At 38.9% G+C, this 25,822-nt stretch overlaps 1 protein-coding gene across 9 annotated transcripts in view; it reads right to left on the reverse strand.

Moving 5' to 3' along the window:
• Positions 1-25,822, reverse strand: part of NBAS (NBAS subunit of NRZ tethering complex) — a 325,229-nt gene that overhangs the window by 192,649 nt on the left and 106,758 nt on the right. For all 9 annotated transcript variants that reach the window (XM_081595917.1, XM_081595916.1, XM_081595914.1 and 6 more), the window contains 2 exons: positions 9,963-10,046; positions 4,516-4,669 (listed from right to left, as the gene is read on the reverse strand). In XM_081595917.1, the coding sequence (XP_081452043.1) occupies positions 4,516-4,669; positions 9,963-10,046 (238 nt within the window). The remainder of the gene's footprint in view (positions 1-4,515; positions 4,670-9,962; positions 10,047-25,822) is intronic.

Consider the following 25,822-nt stretch of genomic DNA (forward strand, 5'->3'; position numbering starts at 1 on the left):
CACAACAGTCAGACACAACTTAGTGACTAAACCACGACCAATTCATGATAATGTGAAATTAATCAGTGTTCGTTAGATCATTCTGCCCCCAAAAGAACGTTTTGCTTCCATATTCCTGTTCAGTACCTCTTCTTTCACAATGTCACCCATATAGATGACATTCAATAAATACTTGATGAATGACTAACTCTGGGAGACACTTTCTCTGTCTCTATACAACTATTTAGACCTTCTTGCTACTACTGCTAAGTCACCTCAGTCGTGTCCGACTCTGTGCGACCCCATAGACGGCAGCCCACCAGGCTCCCCTGTCCCTGGGATTCTCCAGGCAAGAACACTGGAGTGGGTTGCCATTTCCTTCTCCAATGCATGAAAGTGAAAAGTGAAAGTGAAGTCGCTCAGTCGTGTCCGACTCTTAGTGACCACATGGATTGCAGCCTACCAGGCTCCTCCATCCATGGGATTTTCCAAGCAAGAGTACTGCAGTGGGGTGCCATTGCCTTCTCCGTTAGACCTTCTTAGAGCAAAACAAAGAACAATTTTCCTATAGATGCTCCAACGTACAGCAATTTCACTCCTATCACCTAATCAGATTTATAAAATGACATATTCTCATTGACAGCAAAATCATCTAATGCTGCCTTAACCGATAGTGCCTTATACTGCTCCTTACTTACTCCCTTACTCCTAGGATAACGATTATTTACTGAGGACCTACTAGGAACTGAGTACCATTCTAAATGTTAGGAACACAAAACTGAGTAAGACCAGGTCTCTTCTTTCAAAGATATCTCATCTCATAGGGAAACACAATCTGGTAAATTAATGACTAAAGTGGAGTGAGGGTGTCTGGGATCTCAAAGAAGAGGGCATGCAGCCCAACCTGAGAGTCATAAAGCCTCCCAGAGGAGAGACCACTTAAAATGAGTTTTAAAGAATCAGTGGATATTAGTAAGTGAAGAAAGAAGGGCAGGGGAACAGCATGAAAGCGAGAGATGCATGAGTGTTGTGGAAGTACAATCAGTTTCATAAACTGAATAAAAAAGAAAAGGTATGAAGTGAAGGGATGAAAAACAAGGCTGGAGTAGCTGGGAAGAGTCAGATCAAAAAGGATATCATTTGTTAAGCTAAGGAGTTTGCAGTTTACCTTGAAATGCAATCCGAAGGATTTTTGACTGAGGCATGTCATAAACAGTCCTATACTTTGGAAAGAACATTCAGTAAGTGTTTACTGAATTAATGACAAGTGAAATACGAACGAACTAGAAATGGACTGGACCAAAGTAAGAAAACTAGTTAGGAGAACTGTGATTACTAGCATCAGAAGACTCTCCACTAGTGACAAGAATAGCCCCCAGGGGACAGCAATATTTAACAAGTCAAAGACCCTGAGCTACATGGAGGAGAGGATTGTGAAAGGCTCCACAAAGACACAGAAGAGAGTAAAATGCTATCACAGAAGCCTAAGGGGAAGACAATGCAGGGAAGAGGGGGCAGTGGCGTCAAAGGACTATGCTGCTAAACAACAAATGAAGGGGATCTGCCATTCAAAGGCTAACAGGGGGCCTTACTGATGGTACTTCCATGGAGTGGCAGGAGCAGCCAAAACCAGGGAAATGAGGAGCAAACACTGAGAAAGTGATTACCAGGAGCAGAGTGGCTGAGTCTGAGTCGGGCTGTGATGGAAAGAAAACAGCTAAAACAGAAGCCAGGGAGAATATATATACACAAAATAGTAATGACTTGAACTTTATGTTCAAAAAAAGGTCAGAGGGAGAAGGTGGGTAATAGACCAGAGGTTGAAGATAAGAGGACAGAGAGAGAAGATGACTGCTGGTACAATCCTGAGCAGCAAGTACGGAGTGTGGAACCTAGAAGGCAGGAGAGGAAAGAAGTTCCAGTGAATGAAAGAAGAGGGACCTCTTCCTCTGAGAAAGCTGGAAAGAGTAGGGCAAATGGAAATGATTTCTCAACTTTCTCCATGAAATACAAAGCACAATCATTGCTGAAAATAATGAGGGATGCATTGGTGAGAGCAAAGAGCGAAAAGGGGGGAGAGGGAACAGTCACAGTGCCGAGAAAAAACTCCAAGCAGTATTACTGATCCACCCAAAGCCCTTCTAAGACTCAGGAGTTGACAGATAAGGAAGTTAAAAAAAATAGAAGAAGAAGAACTGCATGTTCAATCGAAAAGAGTAGTGCAAATAAACATAAGGGGGAAAACTACCAGCAGAGAAGGCGTAAGGCAAAAGAGAAGGGATCTGGCAATACCCCAACAAAAGTACATTTAATGTGAGAAAAGCCACATCTACTTGAATACCAATTTTTTTAAAAAACTCAGAAAATCTTAGAAAGTATGAAGAAACCTGATGCACAGAACACAACTTTGTTCAAACACAACTTTGAAATGCTTGAACATGCAGCACATCAGCAACCTGAAACTAACCCATTTTGTGATCCAGATTTGGGTTTCTAATATCAACTCTGAATTGGTTGCTTTCCAAAATACTTACCAAAGTAAAAATGTTTGAAAATAAAATTATTGACACCTTAAAGCAGGATCTACTACAACTTACATAATTATACCACATACCCCAAGTCCTTGCTAGATAAATGTCACCACTAAATGTACACATTTTCATAAACCAACAAACAAGTTTTCAAAAGCCAAATAGGCACAAAGGAAGTAGTCCTACATCAATTAAATCTCTAAAAATGAAAAAGATAAAACTGTGTCAGATACCACATTGATTATAGCACAAACCACATGGAACGCTGATACATAAAACAAAGCTAAAGAACAGTATCTCAATTATGAGCGTTTCTAAATAACTAAAAGCAATGAAATAAAGTATACAGCCAACTAAATAAAGCATCACCAAATCACTTTCCTCTTTATAATTATTCTTAATCACTAAAACAGAAATCAAGAGGTCTAGAAATTATAATTAAGACTTCAAAATTTTATATTTCAGAAAGTGCAATTTTTTTTCCGCTTTTGTTTTTAACAGACTTCATGTTTTAGAGCAGTTGTAGGTTGACAGCAAAAATGAGCAGGAAGCAGAGAGAGAGCCCACACTAACCCTGCCCTCACGCATACACAGCCTCCTGCATCAACATTCCCCACCATGGAAGCGCCTTTGTTACAGTCAATGAACCTATACTCACACACCATTATCACTCAGTGCTCACCATTTACATGAGGGTTCACCCTTGGTGTTTCCTTTCTGTAGATCTGGACAAATGTATGACAGGTACCCATCATTACGGTAACATAGAGAATATTTTCACGGCCTTGAAAATCTTCTGTGTTTTGTCTATTCATTCCTCCGCTGCCAACCTCTGGCAAGCACTGAACTTTTTACTGCCTCCATCGTTTTGCCTTTTCCAGAATGTCACACAACTGGTATCAAACAGTATGTAGCCTTTTCAGACTGGCTTCTTTAACTCAGGAATATGCATTTTAGGTTTCTCCACTGCTTTTCACAACTTGATTGCTCACCTCTCTTTTAGAGCTGAGTAATAATTCACTGTGTGGATGTACCACTGTATTTATCCACCTGCCCACTAAGACATCTTGGTTCATCAATCGTAACATATCACTCAAATGAAAGATGTTAATAACAGAGATAACTAGTGAATGGGTGGGGGGATGAGGGGAGTATATGGCAACTCTGTACTTTCTACTCAATTTTTCTGTAAACCAAAAACGTCTCTAAAAAATAAGTTATTAATAAAACAACCAAATAAAGAAGGTAAGTGTAAAAAATAATTTATTTTGCATTCCAGTATAAGTCTTTTCCTTTGTTAGTGCTATTTTTTAAAAACCTGGATAAATATTTTGCAACACTAATTTCAGTCATTAAACACTAAAATTGGTATTGGCAGAAAAACAGACATACATATCAATAAAACAGAATTGAGAGTCTAGAAATAAACCCACATATACATGGACAATTAATTTATGGCAAAGGAGCAAAGAACATACAATGGAGAGACAACAGTCTTTTTAATAAATGGTGTTGGGAAAACTGGACAACCACGTGCAAAAGAATGAAAGTAAGACTATTATTTCTTACCATACAAAAAAATGAACTCAAAATGGATTAAAGACTTGAACGTAAGACCTGAAACTCTAAGATCTTTAGTAGAAAACAGAGGCAGAACATTCTTTGATATCAGTCTAGCAAAATCTCTCTGGATCTATCCTCAGGCAAGGGAAACAAGAGAAAAAACAAATTAGTGTAACTATATCAAAATTCAAGAGCTCTGCAAGCAAAGGGAACCATCAGCAAAACGAAAAGACAACCTACCAAATGGGAGAAGATATTTGCAAATCATTTATCTGATAAAGGGTTAATATGCAAAATATATAAAGAACTCATACAAATCAACACAAAAAACAAAAACACCAATTTCACCGTTTGCAAACTGTGCACATGATCTCTGGCTCTGCTATTTGCAGCCAGAACACGCACTGAATGCGGAGCATCTGACACAGTACTGCGGCCTCACCTGCCGGGCGTAATGTTCTATTTCCTCCGCTCTACTCCGGTACCAGTCCATCACCTCCTCCACTGCCAGCCGGGCGCTCTGGTACCTCAGCAGCTCGGGTTGTGCAGCGTATAGGAACTCACTTTCATCTGGAAGACTTGGCTCAACCACCATTCTGCAAAGCACAGAAAGAACAACTAATAACTGGCTGAAATGCTGGGGAAATGAGTTTATGAGTGAGAAATAGGAGACAGAGATAGGGAGAAAGCAGTTACTGAGACTGGCAGGATGGATGGATGGACGGATGGATGTATGGACACACTTGTGGGAGGGTGTGTTTGCGCGTGTTTTCCTATATGCACAGGTACACAAGATAAATGGGAAATTTGCGGGATGCTTTAGTTTCCTATTAGTTCTTCCAATTAAAAAAAAAATCAGAATAGACAGTAAATAAAAAAAAAATTATGCCCCAAATCAGTCAAGCAAGTATTAAATAAAATCAAACTCACCCTGGGTAGCTTTAAAATTCACATGGCTGCGTACCTGTCACAGGCCAACTAAACTGCAATGACTGTGGTGGCCAGTCAGGCCTAGTTTAGTAAAGACACCCCCAGGTGATTCTGAGCCAAATGTAAATTAAGAAGCCTTATTTCCCAGCTTCATAAAAATAAGAGGAAATATGCCTTATTTATGTTGCTAATATAACGATCAGTCCTGGGTATTCATTGGAAGGACTGATGTTGAAGCTGAAACTCCAATACTTTGGCCACCTGATGCGAAGAGCTGACTCATTGGAAAAGACCCTGATGCTGGGAAAGATTGAGGGCAGGAGGAGAAGGGAACGACAGAGGATGAGATGGCTGGATGGCATCATCAACTCAAAGGACATGGGCTTGGGTGGACTCAGGGAGTTGGTGATGGACAGGGAGGCCTGGCGTGCTGCGGTTAATGGGGTTGCAAAGAGTCGGACACGACTGAGAGACTGAACTGAACTGAGGTATCAGCAACATAGTAATGCACTGACATTTGCAAAATTAGGAACTACTCTATACTACCTGCCAACAGGAGGGGAAAGAAACAACATTAAAGGAAGGTACACAGGGAAAACATCACAGGGATCATGAATTATGAGGCGTTTTTATGAGGATGATGCTGGCCAATTCCCTTCAATGGTTAAAAACTAAAAAAGAAAAAAAATAACAACTTAAACTAAGATATTTCAGATATAAATAGGGGGAAAGACCATGTTCCATTAGGGATATTCATTCATCTAAAGTAAGTCTGGAATGAGTTGCCATTCTCTTCTCCAAGGAATTTTCCTGACCCAGGGATCAAACCCAGGTCTTCTGCATTGCAGGCAGATTCTTTACCACTGAGCCACCAGGGAAGTCCCTAAAGTAAGTCAGTAAATAATAAGTGGTATAATTATTACTAATATAAGGGAATGCACTTTGGAGTCAGCACTAAAATGCAATTCTATCACTGAAAGCTGTGAAATCTTGCAAAAATTAGTTAAAACTAGTCTAAGATTCATTTTATTCATATCAAAAATGGGGAATAACACCATGCAAGAATTTTCAAAATAATATAAATAAAATACGCAGAGAATATTGTCTGGCACAGAGCAGGTGTTTAACTTTTATTCACTTGGGTATTCTTTTCATTGGAATTATTAGCAGTTATACCATCTGACCATACCTAAAGCTCACAAATATTTGGATGTTTTATCCACATGCCTTAGACAACCTACTGTAGTTACAACTGGGTAGTCATTTAACTAGTTTCACAACTGTCATTTACATCTGACCTGTGATTTCTCCTCATCTCTGACACATAAAAGTCACACCCAATCTCCTGAAATCTTCCCATTTCAGGGGAAAAATATCCACAAGCAACTTAAGAGTTCCTTTGATTTTTTTTTTTCAGTCCTTAACTTACTGAGCTCTCAGCACTGTGAATTTGAACATTTTTTCCTTCTAGAAACATGCTTGTCTTCCATTCCAGCATGCCATACCGTTTTATGCCATACTGTCAAGTCATACATGTCCCATCTTTCTGGCTGCTCCTTTTCATAGTCATCTTTGCTAGACTCTCCTCTCAGAGCCGACTGTTAAATACTACCTCTTCCAAATTCTCCAGCTCTCCTGTCTTCTCACTATACTCTCTCTAGGTCTCCTGGTAGACTCTGCAATATAAATTCACCACCATATTTTCACCCCTAACCAGACTTCACTTGAAAGCATCAAAATTGTCCTTCTATTTGCTCTTAGGCATTTCAAATGCAACAAGATCAAAACTGAATTCACGCTATCTTGAGGAAATAGTTAACTTTTTTTAAACAGAAACATGATTCTATCATCCTCATGACTATTTGCATAGCCTGTCATCTGCTTTAAAATATTCTAGCCTCATCTTGGTGCCAGTGTCACTTTTGTCCTGTACACTTCAACAACACAGGTCTTATTTTCAGTCCTTAAAGGGGCCCTCACCTTGAGCCTCCCAAATGTTCTTCCCTCTCTTAAAACACTCCTTTCCCTCATAAGCCAAACTCATCATCCACTGAGCTAAATATTATTCATCCTTCGAATCTCAGATTTCACACCACTTCCTATGGAAAACCCTCCTTGACCTCCACCAAGTTTAGGTCTCCCAGTGGCCCTTGTACATCACTTTCATAACACTCATCACATTAGTAATTTATTGCAGCAGCATCTTTCCTGATAGATGATATACTTCATGAACACAGAAATGGCATGTTTTTCTTCCTTCAGTATTCTTGAATCGAGCAGAGGACAGAATTACAGCAGATCCTTGAACAACATGAGTTTGAACTGTGTGGGTCCACTTATATACAGGTTTTTTTTCCAATAGTAAATACTATAGTACTACGCCACCCATGGGTGACTGAACCCATAGATGGGGAACCTCGGGTATGGAAGGAAGATGGATTATACATCATAGGCAAACTTTTGATTTCACAGAGTGTCAGGCCCCACTAACCCCTCTGTTGTTCAAGGGGCAACTGTAAATGAAAAAGCCACAAGGTACCCCATAACCTCACCTGCAGATACAGAGAAAAGAACTGGTAATCGCCAGAGGAGGAGGGTGCAAGGTGGGAGAAATGGTTAGGGGGTAGGGGAGAGGCAATAAAATGGATGAATTAAAAAAGAAATGTCCTGCAAATCTGTATCATCTTCAAAAGCATCTTCTCTTCTGTCAGCCTTTTCCTAGCTTTTCATTTTTACAGTTTTAAGAGTCCCAGCAGAGCAAGTTTAGCTTACAATTTAGCTTGCTGTTGTCTGAGAAGAAATGTCCTTATTCCTTCTTATCTCCTTCTCAGAATCATAAAAAGGCACAGGCTAAGGAGAACTGGGAAGCATCAGGTGACTTGAACAGGGCTCTCCTCCAAAAGCACTGTCTTAAACTGAGGACCACACACCTTCCCTCCTACTGTATCCACTGGCATCAACCTCCCACCGTTTTCAACTTATCTCCATCTTCAATCTCTCATTACCCATGCTAACTGTGGATTTCTAGTTAAATATGGCTGATACATACCATGCATTAAGCTCCACTCTTTCCTGAAATTACACTGAAATGACAGTAAAAGATTAAAGGGAAGTGGGGGTCACGTAAACGCTCAAAAAGGAAGGGAGCATATGGAGCAAAAGAAACGAAACCATTATCTTCCACTGAAGCAAGTCCACAGATAATGGCCAGGACTAAAACATCAAAAAGTAGATATATAATTCTGTTATCAGAGACTGGCATAAATAATAGAACAATCCTTTAAAAGAATTCAAAGTAGTTGCTTCAGGAGAGCAGGATACAAAAAAAGGGAAACAGTAAGCCAGAAAGAAAAACACCAATACAGTATACTAATGCATATATATGGAATTTGAAAGATGGTAACGATAACCCTATATGCGAGACAGAATAAGAGACACAGATGCATAGAACAATTTTATGGACTCTGAGGGAGAAGGTGAGGGTGGGACGTTCTGGGAGAATAGCATTGAAACATGTATATTATCATATGTGAAACAGAACACCATTCCATGTTCGATGCATGAGACAAGGGCTTAGGGCCGGGGCAATGGGATGACCCAGAGGGATGGGATGGGGAGGGAGGTGGGTGGGGGGTCCAGGAAGGGGAACACATGTAAACCCATGGCTGATTCATGTCAATGTATGGCAAAAACTATTACAATATTGTAAAGTAATTAGCCCCCAACTAAAATAAATAAATTTATTAAAAAAAAAAAAAGGGAAACAAAGGAGTATGGTTTTTGTTTTTTTAACAAGATTTGCAGAAAATCTTAAACTTTTAATCTATTTGCAACTACACAAAACTTTAATAAAAAATTAAAATAAAAAAATTTTAAAAGTACGTAACAGCAAAAACACAGGGCATTCGATTGCTATTATAATCTAACTCATCAGAGTGAAAAAGGTTAACTAGGAGTTAGATATTCTATGCACTCATATATCAACAGTGAAAGATACAGAATGAAGGGGGACTGCCAACATTAATGCCAACATGAAGAAAGTCCCAAATTTTGCTTGCAATGATCACACTACTGCTTAGGGCTTTTATTTATCATTTATCAGACAGTTCATACACATAGTTTTAAAAAAATGTAAAAATATAAGATGACTCATATCAAATGTAAAAATGAGCAATGAGCATTTACCTGACTTTGAGGAGTAAGGCAATAAAGGGATTCAAATGCCCCTTGTATGGGCTTTCAGCCTCATACCTCATCCTCCACCCGCTTCTGTAGAACTTGATGCCTCAATGTTCTGAGGCTTCCATGGTAAAGTCTTATAAAAGTGAAAATTAAAACTGAATCAAGAACAAAACTGCATACATACCACAACAGCTATGAAAAATACACCCATATATGTCAAAGACTGAAAAGGAATACTTCAGAATGAAAAGAGTTGTTACATAAGGACCACTTGTAGAATAACTCCTTGGTAGCCATTCAATCGGAGAAGGCAATGGCACCCCACTCCAGTACTCTAGCCTGGAAAATCCCATGGACGGAGGAGCCTCATGGGCTATAGTCCATGGGGTCGCTAAGAGTCGGACACCACTGAGTGACTTCACTTTCACTTTTCCCTTTCATGCACTGGAGAAGGCAATGGCACCCCACTCCAGTACTCTTGCCTGGAAAATCCCATGGACGGCGGAGCCTGGTGGGCTGCCGTCTATGGGGTCGCACAGAGTCGGACACGACTGAAGCGACTAAACAGCAGCAGCAGCAGCCATTCAATATTTTTTCATTAAATTTTTTAACATACCTTGAGTAAAGTGAAGCCGTTAAGAAAACGTCCCTCAAACTCTCAAACTCTCAGGGACCACCATCAAATAAACCACCACCCACCACACACCACCTGCACTGGGCCTTCTATTCATCCATCCTACAAAGACATGAAGAGCTCTCCCACTGGCTCAGTCCTACCTGCACTCCAGCTCCTCACACCAGTCTTCATCTCGGTGCTTATGTTCGTGCCAAGGAACGATCATCAAGGAATCACCATCAAAACTTAAAATTTCAAAAAAAAAGCACATACATTTAAAATACACATTACCTCAATGACTGGAAACACAAGAAACATAATACAAAAGTAATCCTATAACATTAAACCTCCAAGATTTCTTTTTATGGGATCTTAAGTAGTACATGATACATATCATATACAATAGGCAAATAAAAAATACAAAACTGCTGATTTCTCTTTGATCGTAAAATGGTTCAAAAAGAAAAGGAAAATTTAAAACAAAAAAGTTAACAAGAAACTAAAGGTGGTATGGCTGTGAGTTCACTCAAACATTCTAAAATATTTATCAAAACTCCATATTTTATGTTTTTAATGATAACATAAATGGTCCCCTGCTCTCAAAAAGTGTACAACCTGACTTCCTGTGATCACAGAACTGTTCTCTAACTGGGTTATCCAATACACTAACTGCTAACCTACATATATTCATATCAATCACTTGAAATGTGACACTGATACTAAGAAACTTTTAATACTATTTAATTTTAATTAATTTTATTTAAAATTTAAATAGCTATATGTGGCTGGTGGCACCTATATTGACAGCCTAACAGCCAGAAGTGAAGTGAAAGTCGCTCAGTCACATCTGACTCTGCAACCTTGTGGACTATACAGTCCATGGAATTCTCCAGGCCAGAATGCTGAGTGAGTAGCCTTTCCCTTCTCCAGGGGATCTTCCCAATCCGGGGATTGAACCCAGGTCTCCTGCATTGCGGGCAGATTCTTTACCAGCTGAGCTACCAGGGACCAGGCTACGAGGATCCAGCTAATAATCAGAGTGAAGAAATAATTCTGCAGGTTAAAAATATCACCAATAAATGACAGAAGGAAAATGTAGGAGGCAAAGACAAGTCCTGATCGCATGGCATTAAGAATAAATTAAAAAGGAAGAATGAAGTAGTGATAGTAAAGTAAGACAGCAAAGCAAAGTGTTATGAAGGAAGAGACAAGGAAAGCATAAACCTACCCATCTTTTAACCAGCTACACAGTACTTGGCACATGACTTTCTAAAGTGAAGCACTTCAAACATCACCACTAAAGTACCTTTTAGCTCTAATATTCCGTAAATCTATGAAAACAACACAAACATCCTGAACTAAGAATGAAGACAAAAATTCTAAAAACAAATTTCAATCACCTTGCTTTTATAGTTCAATAAAACATCTTATCTCATATTCGAGTATCAATGGTAGTACTTTCCTAAAATTTATCATAGCCTCAGAGAAAGGACTGCACTTTTGTATAGTATGAGGTTATGTTTTGCAGTTTCTTATCTTCCTAAGTTATGGAACAGGCCTTGCACAAAAAATACTTCATAAGCATTTGGGGAAAAGGTAGGTAGATTAGTCTTCATGTAGATAGGAGCAGGAGACTGCTGGGGGGTTACAAGGAACAGAGAAGCTGTGAAGACCTGGAAATCAGCAGAGTTGATTTACCTATCTATAGCATCATCACCAGCTTCCCTGGTGGCTCAAATGGTAACGAGTCTGCCTGCAATGCAGGAGACCCAGGTTCGATCCCTGGGTTGGGAAGATCCCCTGGAGAAGGGATCGGCTACCCACTCTAGTATTCTGGCCTGGAGAATTCCATAAACTGTACACTCCATGGGTCACAAAGAGTCAGACACGACTGTTCAAGTTATTATTATTGTTGCAAATATTCTGAAGTCAAAGTTCCCTGTTAGATATACATAAGAAATTTATTATATTGTTTTTAAAAGAGCATTTTACCCACTTTTTAGCTAGCATGCAATGTCTTAGCAAACCAAAGATACATTTCTGAAGGCATGTAACTTCATGGTTTTAAATTTCAGAGTCGTATAGACGATTAATTACAATAGATACCACAATCACAGTTATTTCATTTGTCACCAAGTAAAAAACTATTTTATTTCCTTCCGCATCAGTAACTAATACTTCATCACAGATCACTGAATAGGTAGAAAAGATAACATTTGGATACAACGATGATAATAATGCTCATTCTTCCAATGTAAGAATAAATTGTAGCAATGAATTGTGGAACAAGGAAAAAATTAATCCAGCAAACTATTACTGCCTTTTCTAATTAAAGCAGACATGGTTCCATAAGCTACACAAAATGTTTTCCAAAAGACTGAGAAAAATTTATCCTAAGTTGAGATTTGCATTTTCTCTATAAAGTACATATTAGATATAAGGATTACTACTAAAATGATCAGTAATAGTTTGGGGCTCTGAGCAAAGTAACATTTATTTGGTAAATGTTTGGTAAAAAGACTAGAAAAATTACGTAAAAAGACTAGAAAATTGTAAGACTTTGTCAACCTTCAATAAACTGCAATGGGTAAGAAAACATGCCTATTTTTATCAAAACACACATTAAAGACAAGTTCTGCTCTGAGACTCACTCCAAAAAGCAGGCCTAAAGAGCCCTAGGTTGATGAAGCATTTTTACTCCATTTTCAGAGAACAGCACAACTAAATGTTTCTATGTGTTTCTAAATGTGATCACCACTGATATAATGGTAAGAATACTAACAATAATATATTAGGAATGGTCAGCAATAGCATAACTTTTAATATTTATTGATTTCTCACTATGGACCAGACACAATAAACTGCTTTTAATATACAATACCTAACCCTTGGTCCTACCTAGTGCAGTGGTATTATCCTCCTTATACTATAACGAGAAACCTGAGGCCCAAGTTTACTTGCCTCTCCTCATAAAGTCAATAAATGACAGAGCCACGGATTTAAACACAACCTGACAGAATCCAAAGTAGATGGCCACCAAATTAGAAAGAGGTACCAGTCAGACTGTGCACGAGCAGAGGGCAACATGAACCTTCTCATATTTTAACTCAGACACCCCAATAAGGACCTTCTACATGCATATTTAAAGGACATATTTAAACTGAGATACAAAACCAATCTCATCACCAGTAGGATCAGGAAACTAATGCCTACCAAATATGGCTTCATCTTAGGTTTGATCATAAAAACAGAAACCTTTCTGTGCTTTGATTTTCTTCCAGGATGCTTACACAAAGCAAATTATTTTTGGACAAATTTTAGGAGTTTAAGATGCTTGCTATAAAAACACTGTACGTTCTTTATCATAAATCAAATGATAGCATTTAAGAAAGACATAGGATTTTTCCCCAATCAGAATATAAATTCCTTAAAGGCAGTATTTTTCCTTGTTTTGTCTATTGCCACATCCTCAAGCCTAAAATGGTGACTGACATTTAGCAGACTATAAAATAATGTCAAATGAATTAACTGACACCACAAAGACTGTTTTTTAGAGTGATCTCATGAGCATCACAAAAATGCAAAATTGGAATAGAGCAATAAAAAAGATTACAGATACATCGAGGAGGTATATTTACATGCAATCTATGATCTGAGAGTGAGAGTAAGAATACTTTCTTGATACAGATTATTATCCTGATGAAAAGGCAAAATCTATACTGGTGATTGTATACATCTACAATCTACAGAATTTAGCATGTCATGTTATACTTACAGGGGGGAAAAGATTTCAGAATACGTATTTCCCTAAACCTGACCATCCTTTACAATTCGAAATGATTGATCAGTTCTATCATCAGCATCTTTAAAATGCCCAACTTTTAGCTATTTATTCCTTCACAAAGTAAACAGAATGCTTAATAAAATTTAGAGGAAAACTTTTTATTAATTCTGTTTACAACAAAAATACTAGCCCTGTAAACTGATCACTAAGTGGGTTAGGTGAAAAATATGGTTTAAAAACACAAAAACCCTAGAAAACACAGCTGCTCCTTCCAGAAAGCTGTAGAAAGTTTGGTTAGGTGCAAAACTGATTTGAATCTCAGTTCTATAAACACAAAACAACATTTACATACACTTTATTTCATCTTTTTCTTCCATTGTTTCCACTTTGCTAGGAAAGACTGTGAATTTAAATGCATCATCCCCACTTTAAAAAAATGAAATACATGGTAAACTTAAATTCAGTTCAGTCGCTCAGTCATGTCCGACTCTGTGACCCCATGAACCTCAGCACACCAGGCCTCCCTGTCTATAACCAACTCCCAGAGTTTACCCAAACTCATGTACATTGAGTCAGTGATGCCATCCAACCATCTCATCCTCTGTCATCCCCTTCTCCTCCTGCCCTCAATCTTTCCCAGCATCAGGGTCTTTTCCAATGAGTCAGCCCTTCGCTTCAGGTGGCCAAAGTATTGGCATTTCAGCATCAACACCAGTCCTTCTAATGAACACCCAGGAGTGATCTCCTTCAGGATGGACTGGTTGGATCTCCTTGCAGTCCAAGGGACTCTCAAGAGTCTTCTCCAATAACACAGTTCAAAACCATCGATTCTTTAGTGCTCAGCTTTCTTCACCAGCCAACTCTCACATCCATACATGACTACAGGAAAAACCATAGCCTTGACTAGATGAACCTTTGTTGACGCTTAAATTACCTCTTTACAAAATAATGGCTGCTTCTGCTTAGTTTCAGGATTCTTTATATTAGAGCCCTGCTCATTGTTTTATTCCAAACAATAAACTGCTGGTTTCATCTGAAGGTAACATTTATCTGTCAGCAGGAAAGGAATGACTGTAACAAGTTCTATTATGTTCAACTATTCTCTCACCAATTATTTCTCACACTAAATATAAATGTTTTATTTCAAAGAAATTTTATCATGAATAAACTTTCAAGAAGTTCTTTCATTCACGTTCTATGCTTTGGAAACAAAAAGCTAAACAGACAGTGTATTGCGACTAATCGCCACCTTTCAGGCACTGATTTAAATATGTGAACTTACATTTATTCCCCTTATTTAGCATAGAAGAAAATGTTCCAGAAAAGAAAGGACAAAAATAATAATTGGGCCCTACATGGATAAGTAACGTGATTACCATCACTGAACAAGTCAAACTTGATCAGAAAATCAATGGGAAACCAATTAAAAAAACTAGTTGTCACTCAGAACACCAAGTTGGGAGAAAAAACAATTTAAAGGCATCAGAGTTCTCTAGATCAATGGGATTCAATTTCATTAGTAAGTGGCTTATGAAACAAAGACTAGGCTAATAAGATATCCTGAAACTTAACAGTATTCTCAGGTGAGAGCAATGTGTCAAAGACAAACAAGAGAAAAAAAAAAACACCACATTAGGACTTGAATTCTCCTTGACCACTAAATCCCTGGGACCCAGATGCCTCATCTCTTTAGTAAGTATTGTAGCACTTATTAATGCTCAAAACAAAGAGGAGACTAGAGGCATGTTTTCTTGAATTCTAATCCAAAAGGCAGAGCATGCTCTCAGAAGTCTAATCTCTGTTGAAGGTGATGCCACCATGCAGAGCCGTGTCATCTTGATAACGTTACTCAGCCTGCAGGTGCTTCAATTTCCTCATTGCTCAAACAGGGATAATAAGAAGCTGAATCTGGGAAGGATCAAGTTAGAACACAGAAAGCCTTTTGAACAGTACTTCATATATAATAAGCACTCACCCACCATAAAAACCAGCAGTATTATCAACACCACCAAGAAGGTTTTTCATGGGTAGTGAAATACAGGATGTTATGTGACTGGTTGCCATTTCAAGATCTACTATATGATAAATAGTAACACCACATTAATGATCATACAAATGATTATATTTACAAATGCCTATATGGCATTTGCATGAAATGTTCCTTTGGTATCTCTAATTTTCTTGAAGAGATCTCTAGTCTTTCCCAATCTGTTGTTTTCCTCTATTTCTTTGCACTGATCACTGAGGAAGGCTTTCTTATCTCTCCTTGCTATTCTCGGGAACTCTGCATTCAGATGGGAATATCTTTCCTTTTCTCCTTTGCTTTTCACTTCTCTTCTCTTCCCAGCTATCTGTAAGGCCTCCTCAGACAGCCATTTTGCTTTTTTGCATTTCTTTCCCATGGGGATTTTCTTGATCCCTGTCTCCTGTACAATGTCACGAACCTCTGTCCATAATTTATCAGGCACTCTGTCTATCAGGTCTAGACCGTTAAATCTATTTATCACTTCCACGGTATACTCATAAGGGATTTGATCTAGGTCATACCTGAATGGTCTAGTGGTTTTCCCTACTTTCTTCAATTTAAGTCTGAATTTAAAGATAAAGGCTCGATAAAGGACAGAAATGGTATGGACCTAACAGAAGCAGAAGATATTAAGAAGAGGTGGCAAGAATACACAGAAGAACTGTACAAAAAAGATCTTCACGACCCAGATAATCACAATGGTGTGATCACTCACCTAGAGCCAGACATCCTGGAATGTGAAGTCAAGTGGGCCTTAGAAAGCATCACTACGAACAAAGCTAGTGGAGATGATGGAATTCCACTTGAGCTATTTCAAATCCTCAAAGGTGATGCTGTGAAAGTGCTGCACTCGATATGCCAGCAAATTTGGAAAACTCAGCAGTGGCCACAGGACTGGAAGAGGTCAGTCTTCATTCCAATGCCAAAGAATGCTCAAACTACCGCACAATTGCACTCATCTCACATGCTAGTAAAGTAATGCTCAAAATTCTCCAAGCCAGGCTTCAGCAATACGTGAACTGTGAACTTCCAGATATTCAAGCTAGTTTTAGAAAAGGCAGAGGAACCAGAGATCAAATTGCCAATATCTGCTGGATCATCGAAAAAGCAAGAGAGTTCCAGAAAAACATCTATTTCTGCTTTATTGACTATGCCAAAGCCTTTGACTGTGTGGATCACAATAAACTGTGGAAAATTCTGAAAGAGATGGGAATACCAGACCATCTGCCCTGTCTCTTGAGAAACCTGTATGCAGGTCAGGAAGCAACAGTTAGAACTGGACATGGAACAACAGACTCGTTCCAAATAGGCAAAGGAGTACGTCAAGGCTGTATATTGTCACCCTGCTTATTTAACTTATATGCAGAGTACATCATGAGAAACGCTGGGCTGGAAGAAACACAAGCTGGAATCAAGAAATATCAATAACCTCAGATATGCGGATGACACCACCCTTATGGCAGAAAGTGAAGAAGAACTAAAGAGCCTCTTGATGAAGGTGAAGGAGGAGAGTGAAAAAGTTGGCTTAAAGCTCAACGTTCAGAAAACTAAGATCATGGCATCTGGTCCCATCACTTCATGGGAAATAGATGGGCAAACAGTGGAAACAGTGTCAGACTTTATTTTTGGGGGCTCCAAAATCACTGCTGATGGTGATTGCAGCCATGAAATTAAAAGACGCTTACTCCTTGGAAGGAAGGTTATGGCCAACCTAGATAGCATATTTAAAAGCAGAGACATTACTTTGCCAACAAAAGGCCGTCTAGTCAAGGCTATGGTTTTTCCAGTGGTCATGTATGGATGTGAGAGTTGGACGGTGAAGAAAGCTGAGCGCCGCAGAATTGATGCTTTTGAACTGTGGTGTTGGAGAAGACTCTTGAGAGTCCCTTGGACTGCAAGGAGATCCAATCAATCCATCCTAAAAGATATCAATCCTGGGTGTTCATTGGAAGGTCTGATGTTGAAGCTGAAACTCCAATACTTTGGGCACCTCATGCGAAGGGATGACTCATTGGAAAAGACCCTAATGCTGGGTAGGATTGGGGGCGGGAGGAGAAGGGGACGACAGAGGATGAGATGGTTGGATGGCATCACCGACTCGATGGACATGGGTTTGGGTAGACTCTGGGAGTTGGTGATGGACAGAGAGGCCTGGCATGCTGCAATTCATGGGGTCGCAAAGAGTCGGACACGACTGAGCAACTGAACTGAACTGAACTGATATGGCATTTAACTCTGGCAATAAACTCTACTGACATTACACTGGGTGGGAACCTGGCCAGTGCAATAAAGAGTGACAAGAAAATCTGAGGAGCTGATTTAAAAAGTAGTAGTAAATGCCACAGGCTTCCCGGTGGCTTGGTGGTAAAGAATCCATCTGCCAAGCAGGAGACACAGGTTCAATTCCTGCGTCAAAAGATCCACTGGAGAAGGGAATGGCAACCCACTCCAGTATTCTTGCCTGGAAAATCCCATGGACAGAGGAGCCTGGTGGGCTACAGTCCACAGGGTCACAAAGAGTCAGACACGACTGAGCGACTAAACAACAAGTTCCACAAGGCATTGTTTCTCTCCCAAATGACTGCAATCGTTTGAAAATAAATATTTAACCATGAACAAATGATGATTTGATTATTTCTAAAGAGAACTAGTCATTAAATCGTTAAAAGTTGAACGGAAAGCCACAAACTCCAATGGAGAATGACTGAAGAAATTCCCAGAAAAGCTAATTATAAATAACTGAGAAAGGATGATATTCACATAGGTACTTAATGTCAACAAAACAAGGGGTGAAGAATGAATAGAGACATCAATGATATGAAAATTCCCCTCTATACCACCACCACTCCCACCTGCCCCTTGAACAAATAACTAATTCTGAAGAAGAGACATCTGAAGGTACTCAGAAAAAGGAAGACTACCTTTCCTTGCTACCTGGAAAGTCACTAGGGAAGAAAGGGCGATGATACTGAAAGATCAAAAGTCTAAGTCAAGTAAGAATTGATGAGGACTGTTCTCACACTGGAGAGGCCCAAAACTACATGCCCTTGACTACTAAAAGGGAGGTAATTAAAAGACGCTTACTCCTTGGAAGGAAGGTTATGACCAACCTAGACAGCTTATTTAAAAGCAGAGACATTACTTTGCCAACAAAGGTCCGTCTAGTCAAGGCTATGGTTTTTCCAGTGGTCATGTGTGGATGTGAGAGTTGGACGGTGAAGAGGGCTGAGTGCCAAAGAATCGATGCTTTTGAACTGTGGTGTTGGAGAAGACTCTTGAGAGTCCCTTGGACTGCAAGAAGATTCAACCAGTCCATCCTGAAGGAGTTCAGTCCTGGGTGTTCATTGGAAGGACTGATGTTGAAGAGGAAACGCCAATACTTTGGACACCTCATGCGAAGAGTTGACTCATTGGAAAAGACTCTAATGCTGGGAAGGACTTGGGGCAGGAGGAGAAGGGGACCACAGAGGAGGAGATGGCTGGATGGCATCATCGACTCGATGGACATGGGTTTGAGTGGACTCCGGGATTTGGTGATGGACAGGGAGGCCTGGCGTGCCGCGATTCATGGGGTCACAAAGAGTCAGACATGACTGAACTGAACTGAACTGAATAGGCGAGAAACCCAACCAATTTCATTCTGTGTGCTGCACTACTTAGACTGACCAGAACCAGTAGAGAGAACAAGTGTAAGGCCTTTACTTCACATTACTTCCAAAGAGCAAGGCAATAAAATGCACAACAAAGATAAAGTGTATGACATCTGAACTCAGCAACTACAAAACTAATGAAATATACCAAAATATTCATGAATTGTATCAACATACATTATAAACCCTGATCCTATATCAGGTTGTGGTGGTAACAGTTTGAACAAAAAATTAGGGAAAGAATTTGTTATCTGATTTTTATTCCTATCACCAAATAAAACAGCACAAATTATGCTCATGCAGATCCTAAGCCATAGCAAGACTGCTTTCCTTGTCACTGCCCTTCAAAATCTCTGCATATTCCTGTTTATACAGGTGCACTGAATGGACATTTCACACGCTGTCTATAAAGTTATCCAATCTTGTCTGGCCTATAGCTGACACTTAGAAAATGCTTACAGTTTGTAAGAACAACTATAAAATTCTATATTATTATACATTCACACCACAGTTCAAAAGCATCAATTCTTCTGCACTCAGTTTTCTTTACAGTCCAACTCTCATATCCATACATGACCACTGGAAAAACCATAGCTTTGACTGGATTGACCTTTGTTGGCAAACTAATGTCTCTGCTTTTTAATATGCTGTTGAGGTTGTCATAGCTTTTCTTCCAAGGAGCCAGTGTCTTTCAATTTCATGGCTGCAATCACCATCTGCAGTGATTTTGGAGCCCAGAAGAATTAAGTCAGCCACTGTTTCCCCATCTATTTGCCATGAAGTGATGGGACCGGATGCCATGATCTTAGTTTTCTGAATGTTGAGCTTTAAGCCAACTTTTTCACTCTCCTCTTTCACTTTCATCAAGAGGCTCTTTAGTTCTCCTTCACTTGCCTGAACTGAATACATACACACACACAAAGTCAGCAGTCTTGAAAGACAGACAGCATCCTAACTCATAAAATCACACAACTAAAATGCTGCAGCTGGGATTTGAATCCAGGCAAGTCTGTTTCCAGAGTCTTTGCTCTCAGACACTATCATGTCCTACCTATCTGAACCCCACCTCTTCTAGCTTAAATTCCGGCTTTTCACGGATGTTTCTATGACCATTCCAGTCTAGGTTGCTTTCTTCCTGTTCTTGATTCTCACTACTAATAACTGAAAAATTCCCCTGGCATTTACTCCTATTTAAACTTATGATAATATACGTAAGATGGAACATTTGTCTTATGTTTCCATGGAGTTCTTTAATTTCCTTAATACATATTTTCAGTTCAGTCGCTCAGTCCTGTCTGACTCTTTGCGACCCCATGAACCGCAGCATGCCAGGCCTCCCTGTCCATCACCAACTCCCTCAGTCCACCCAAACTCATGTCCATTGAGTCGGTGATTCCATCCAACCATCTCATCCTCTGTCGTCCCCTTCTCCTCCTGCCCTCAATCTTTCCCAGCATAAGGGTCTTTTCCAGTGAGTCAGCTCTTCGCATCAGGTGGCCAAAGTATTGGCGTTTCAGCTTCAACATCAGTCCTTCCAATGAACATCCAGGACTGTTCTCCTTTAGGATGGACTGGTTGGATCTCCTTGCAGTCCAAGGGACCCTCAAGAGTCTTCTCCAACACCACAGTTCAAAAACATCAATTCTTCGGTGCTCAGCTTTCTTTATAGTCTAACTCTCACATCCATACATGACCACTGGAAAAACCATAGCCTTGACTAGACAGACCTTTGTTGACAAAGGTCTCTGCTTTTTAATATGCTATCTAGGTTGGTCATAACAAAACACATATTTTGTATCCCCACTAAAAGTAAATATTCCTTGCTTGTAAATACTCCTTTGCATCTACCACAACTCCCAGCAATGTTACATGTATAGCAAGTATAAATAATCATTTTAACTAAATTTATATAAATGCATTATTTCATTTAATCTTCAAATACACAATAAGTACTGTGATCATAAATTTGCAGGAAAGTAAACTCTATGAGCTTAATATTCATCACTGAATGAACGAATAAATGATTCAATGATCAGCAGAAACAGATCCACTGATACTCTCTTTAATTCTAAAAGCAGAGCTCTCAGAAACAAATATCACAAAAAAGTTTAAGAACTAGAAATATAAGATTTAGTCAAGATATAAATAAATAATGAATGGAAAATATAAAAGTCAATGGAAGGCTCCATAGCTAAGAATATACACCTAACTCTTTGAGCATTGACCTCACTGCTCCTATAACTATCTGCATACATATCTTTCAGAGTAGGAGCACTTTCTACCCTCAGTCTGGAACTTACAGAAGGATCACAGCAAAATGATTCCATCAAGTAATTAGAAAACTTCTTTAAGAAAGGAAGCATTGTGTGATTCTAAATCTTGAAAAACTCTTCAAAGAAAGAAAAATGTATATTTCAGAACCAAGCTGTATGATGGAAGGAGGAAGAAAAAATGTGGATATAAGTCATGTAAAAATAATATAGCACTTTAACCTCATCTAAATGGACAGAAAAGTAGTATGATTCATGGCATGCCTATTTATAATGTTCTCTTTAACTGTGTCAATCAATGTACTATTCATTAAAAGAAAAAAAAAAAACTGAAACCTTCTCTGATGTTCCCAGACCAAGCAGCTTACCAGACTCTCCTCCATATTACTAAACCCTGCATGTACTACTGTTCCCACTGACAGTGCACTCAATTACAACTATTTATTTATGTTCTGCTCCTTTACTAACCTGTAAGCTCCTTCAAAGCTTTAGTGATTTTCATATCCTTTGTCCAATACCTGGCATGCACTTGCTGCTGCTAAGTCGCTTCAGTCGTGTCCGACTCTGTGCGACCCCGTAGATGGCAGCCTGCCAGGCTACCCCGTCCCTGGGATTCTCCAGGCAAGAACACTGGAGTGGGTTGCCATTGCCTTCTCCAATGTGTGCCAGTGAAAAGTGAAGGTGAAGTCGCTCAGTCGTGTCCAGCATGCACTTAAACCTCACTAAATATTTAATGGATGGATGGATGATGGACAGACTGATGGATGGATAAATCTGAACAAATAAATGAAAAAATACACCTACCCTAAAACCACAGGGGTATTTAAATCTCAAGATTAATAAGCTTTCCCTGTAGCTGAACACTTTGGTAATGTACCTCAGGTTTATTCAAACATTTCTGGTTTCTAAAATGTACCATACAACTCTCTATCTTACACCCATGCCATGAGCAACATCACAATACTGTACACTGCAGGTGCCTCTTGGCCTGCATGTAGGAGCATAAATAAGCACAAAGAGATATGGACTGTCCTAAGCTTTCCATAAACAAAGAAGCATAACAGACTGTTTGCTCTGATATGCTGCTGTACAAGTCTATTTACAGCCTTTTCATCATCAATCTTCTAAGTCGAGGCCAAATTACACTGCAGGCCAACAATAATCATAACTGAAGAAGTGAAAATATGGGAAATGAAGAGAGCGAGGCTCTGGTGTCAGCTCCACAGGCTGTGACTGGGGAGACGATGGTGTAGGTGTCTGCTGTGCAAGTCATTCTAACACATCGCTATTGCTGATGAGGTTCAAAGTTAAACTTGGAGACCGCAGGAAGACAAAGCAAAACATTGGAGCATTTGAATGAAATGAGTCATGCTTTATATAGATTCTGAAGTACATAATAAATACTCATTCACAAAAGGACAGGAAGTATAGAATGTGATCAGGGACCTGACCCTGGAATAAAAAGACTCCAAATTATCCACAAAGAAGAAAACAATATCAAACAAATACCCCTGTACCTGCATTGCTAGATCACATTCTATAATGTTCAGATTTAAAAACCCCTACAGATGAATTTACTCCATTACAAATTCAGAAACCTATTTAGATCAACTGCACAGAGAAACTAACCTCAAAGTACACATGGTAAGGTACCTGGTGAAACACAGAGGTGTGACTGAATAAACCAATAGAATTTGGGAAGACAAAGGCATGTTCCAAAACAACTGAGATAAGAACTCTACCAGCAAGATGAACAAACCTAAATCTCTGGCATCCAGTAAAAAAATACGAGGTATGCAAAAAAAGCAAGAAATTATGGTCCATAACCAGGAGAATAATCAATTTCTAAGAAATACCAATAACATGATAAGGGGGGAGAAAGTGAAAAAAGACCCAAATCTAATTCCTAGGAATAAAAACTTCAGTAGCTAAGATGAAAAACACACTAATATCATCAATAAGAGACACTGAAAAAAAAAAATTAGTAAACTATTTTACTAAAAAAATTACTAAACAGGAACTATCCAAAATAAAAAATGAGGGAGAAAAAGACTGGAAAATAAAAACAAAAAACTGAGAGACAAATCAAGTGGCTAACCTAAATGGAAGTGGAGTCCCCAAAAAAATTATGCATACTGGGGATGGGAGGAGGAGGAAAAATACTTGAAAAAATAACAGACCTGACTTTCCTAAGTTTAGTACAGTTGACCCAAGAAGACGTAGACCTCGGAGATGTCGTGGGTTTGGTTCTAGATCATGGCAATAAAGCAGTATCACAAAAAAAACAAGCCACGTGAATGTTTTGGTTTTCCATAAACATAAAAGTTGGGACTTCCCAGGTGGCTCAGTGGTAAAGAATCCACCTGCCAAGCAGGAGATGTGGGTTCAATCCCTGGGTCAGAAAGGTACCCTGGAGAAGGAAATGGCAACCCACTCCAGTATCCTTACCTGGGAAATCCCATAGACAGAGGAGCCAAGCAGGCTCCAGTCCATGGGGTCGCAAAGAGTCAGACAGGACTGAGAGATTGAACAACAAATATAAATGTTTACACTATGGTGTTAGTCTATCAACTTTGCAATAGAACTATCTAAAAAATAATGTGCATACCTTAGTCTTACAATAATTTCTAGCTAAAAAATTGCTAACCATCATCAGAACCTTCAGCAAGTCATAATGCTTTTTAATAGTAACAAAGATCACAGATCATATAACAAATATAATAATGAAAGAGTGTATTGCAGAAATTACCAAATTGTGAACATGAAAATGAGCAAATTCTGTTGGAAAAAATGGCGCCAATAAACCTGCCTGATTCAGGGTTTCCCAAATCTTCAATTTGTAAAAGACATAGTATCTATGAAGCACAACAAAGCAAAGTGCAATAAAATGAGGTCTGCCAATTAAAAAGCAGAGATTGACAGATAAAAGGGCAAAATTATATTCTGTCTGTAACAAACATTTTAAATATAAAAATCCAAAATGTCATTGTACAGTCAGCATTAGAAAAAATAAGAGAGACACTTAATTCAAAGAACATCAGAAATCTGATCTCTGTTAAGAAGAAAAGTTCTTTATGCTTTTATGCTTTTCCAGAGTTTAGGTACAATAGTCCTCATAAACCACTGCACATGTTTAATTGACAAAACCGAGCTGTCCCGTTAGAAGTCAGGGTGGTTCTCATGGGTAAGGTGAACAGGAGAGGGTAAAAGGAGACAGCACCAAGGGTGCTTGTTACAGCTGTTTCCTATTGTGTTCATTTTATAACAACTCAAATTGCCCATTTATGATTTGTTCATTTTCCTATATCAACAATATAGTTGTTGATGTATATCAACAACTATAAAGTCAATAAAAAGTGAAATTAAAAACTTTGTTTGAAACAACGCTCAACTTTTTGATTAACAGTCCAAAATCTCAGGTACCCGAAACCAGGTAAGGGGTGCTGTCCCAGAGGAGAAACCAAAGCATTGGCATCATCAAGGAGAAATAGTCCCTATTACTGTTTTACATTTTGCCTATTCATTAGTTCTTTGCAAACCTACTTAAGGCACTTGAAAATAAAATATATCTATTATGACATTCTTCTCATCAACCTGTACTAAAAACTGCTGTTGCTATGCTATGGCCATATTTGCTATTAACACAACCACTGCTGTACACTGAATGTTGACTATTTGCCAGGATCTCTGCTAGGTAATACATCTCTTAGGCTACTAAACCATTACAATAACTTTACAACTTCCCCATTTCATACTTGACAAAACTCAAGCTCAAAGAAGTTAAGGGACTTCCCAACAGTAACACAGCTAGGAAGTTCAGAACCAGGACAGACACCCATATTCTGACAAAAAGCCTTTGCTCCTTCCAGTGTATCATACCATCATTCCTCCACATCAAGTACGTGTCAATACCATGCATGTGATCCCAACGTTTATACAGATCAAGGATTTGTTCCATAGCTATTACATACAGTACCTAAACTTTTAAGATTAAACCATGGAACATACTGAGGTCAAAACATTTCTTAAAATAATGTATATGCTTTTGTCTACAAAATATCAATGTGACTCTTACATTTATTTTTTATTCGAAGGATAACTGCTGCACAGAATTGTATTGGTTTCTATCAAAATCAGCATGAATCAACCATAGGAATACACATGTCCCGTTCAATGTGACTCTAACAGACTTTTACTTATTATAAATACAATATTTAAACAGGATAGCCTATATTTGAAATTAGAAAAAGTACATCCCAGAGTTATTTATATGTTAATTAAATATATGTGA

Source organism: Giraffa tippelskirchi, chromosome 4, assembly GCF_054371585.1.
Source record: "Giraffa tippelskirchi isolate mGirTip1 chromosome 4, T2T-mGirTip1v1.2.pri, whole genome shotgun sequence".
Classification (NCBI taxonomy): Eukaryota; Metazoa; Chordata; class Mammalia; order Artiodactyla; family Giraffidae; genus Giraffa; species Giraffa tippelskirchi.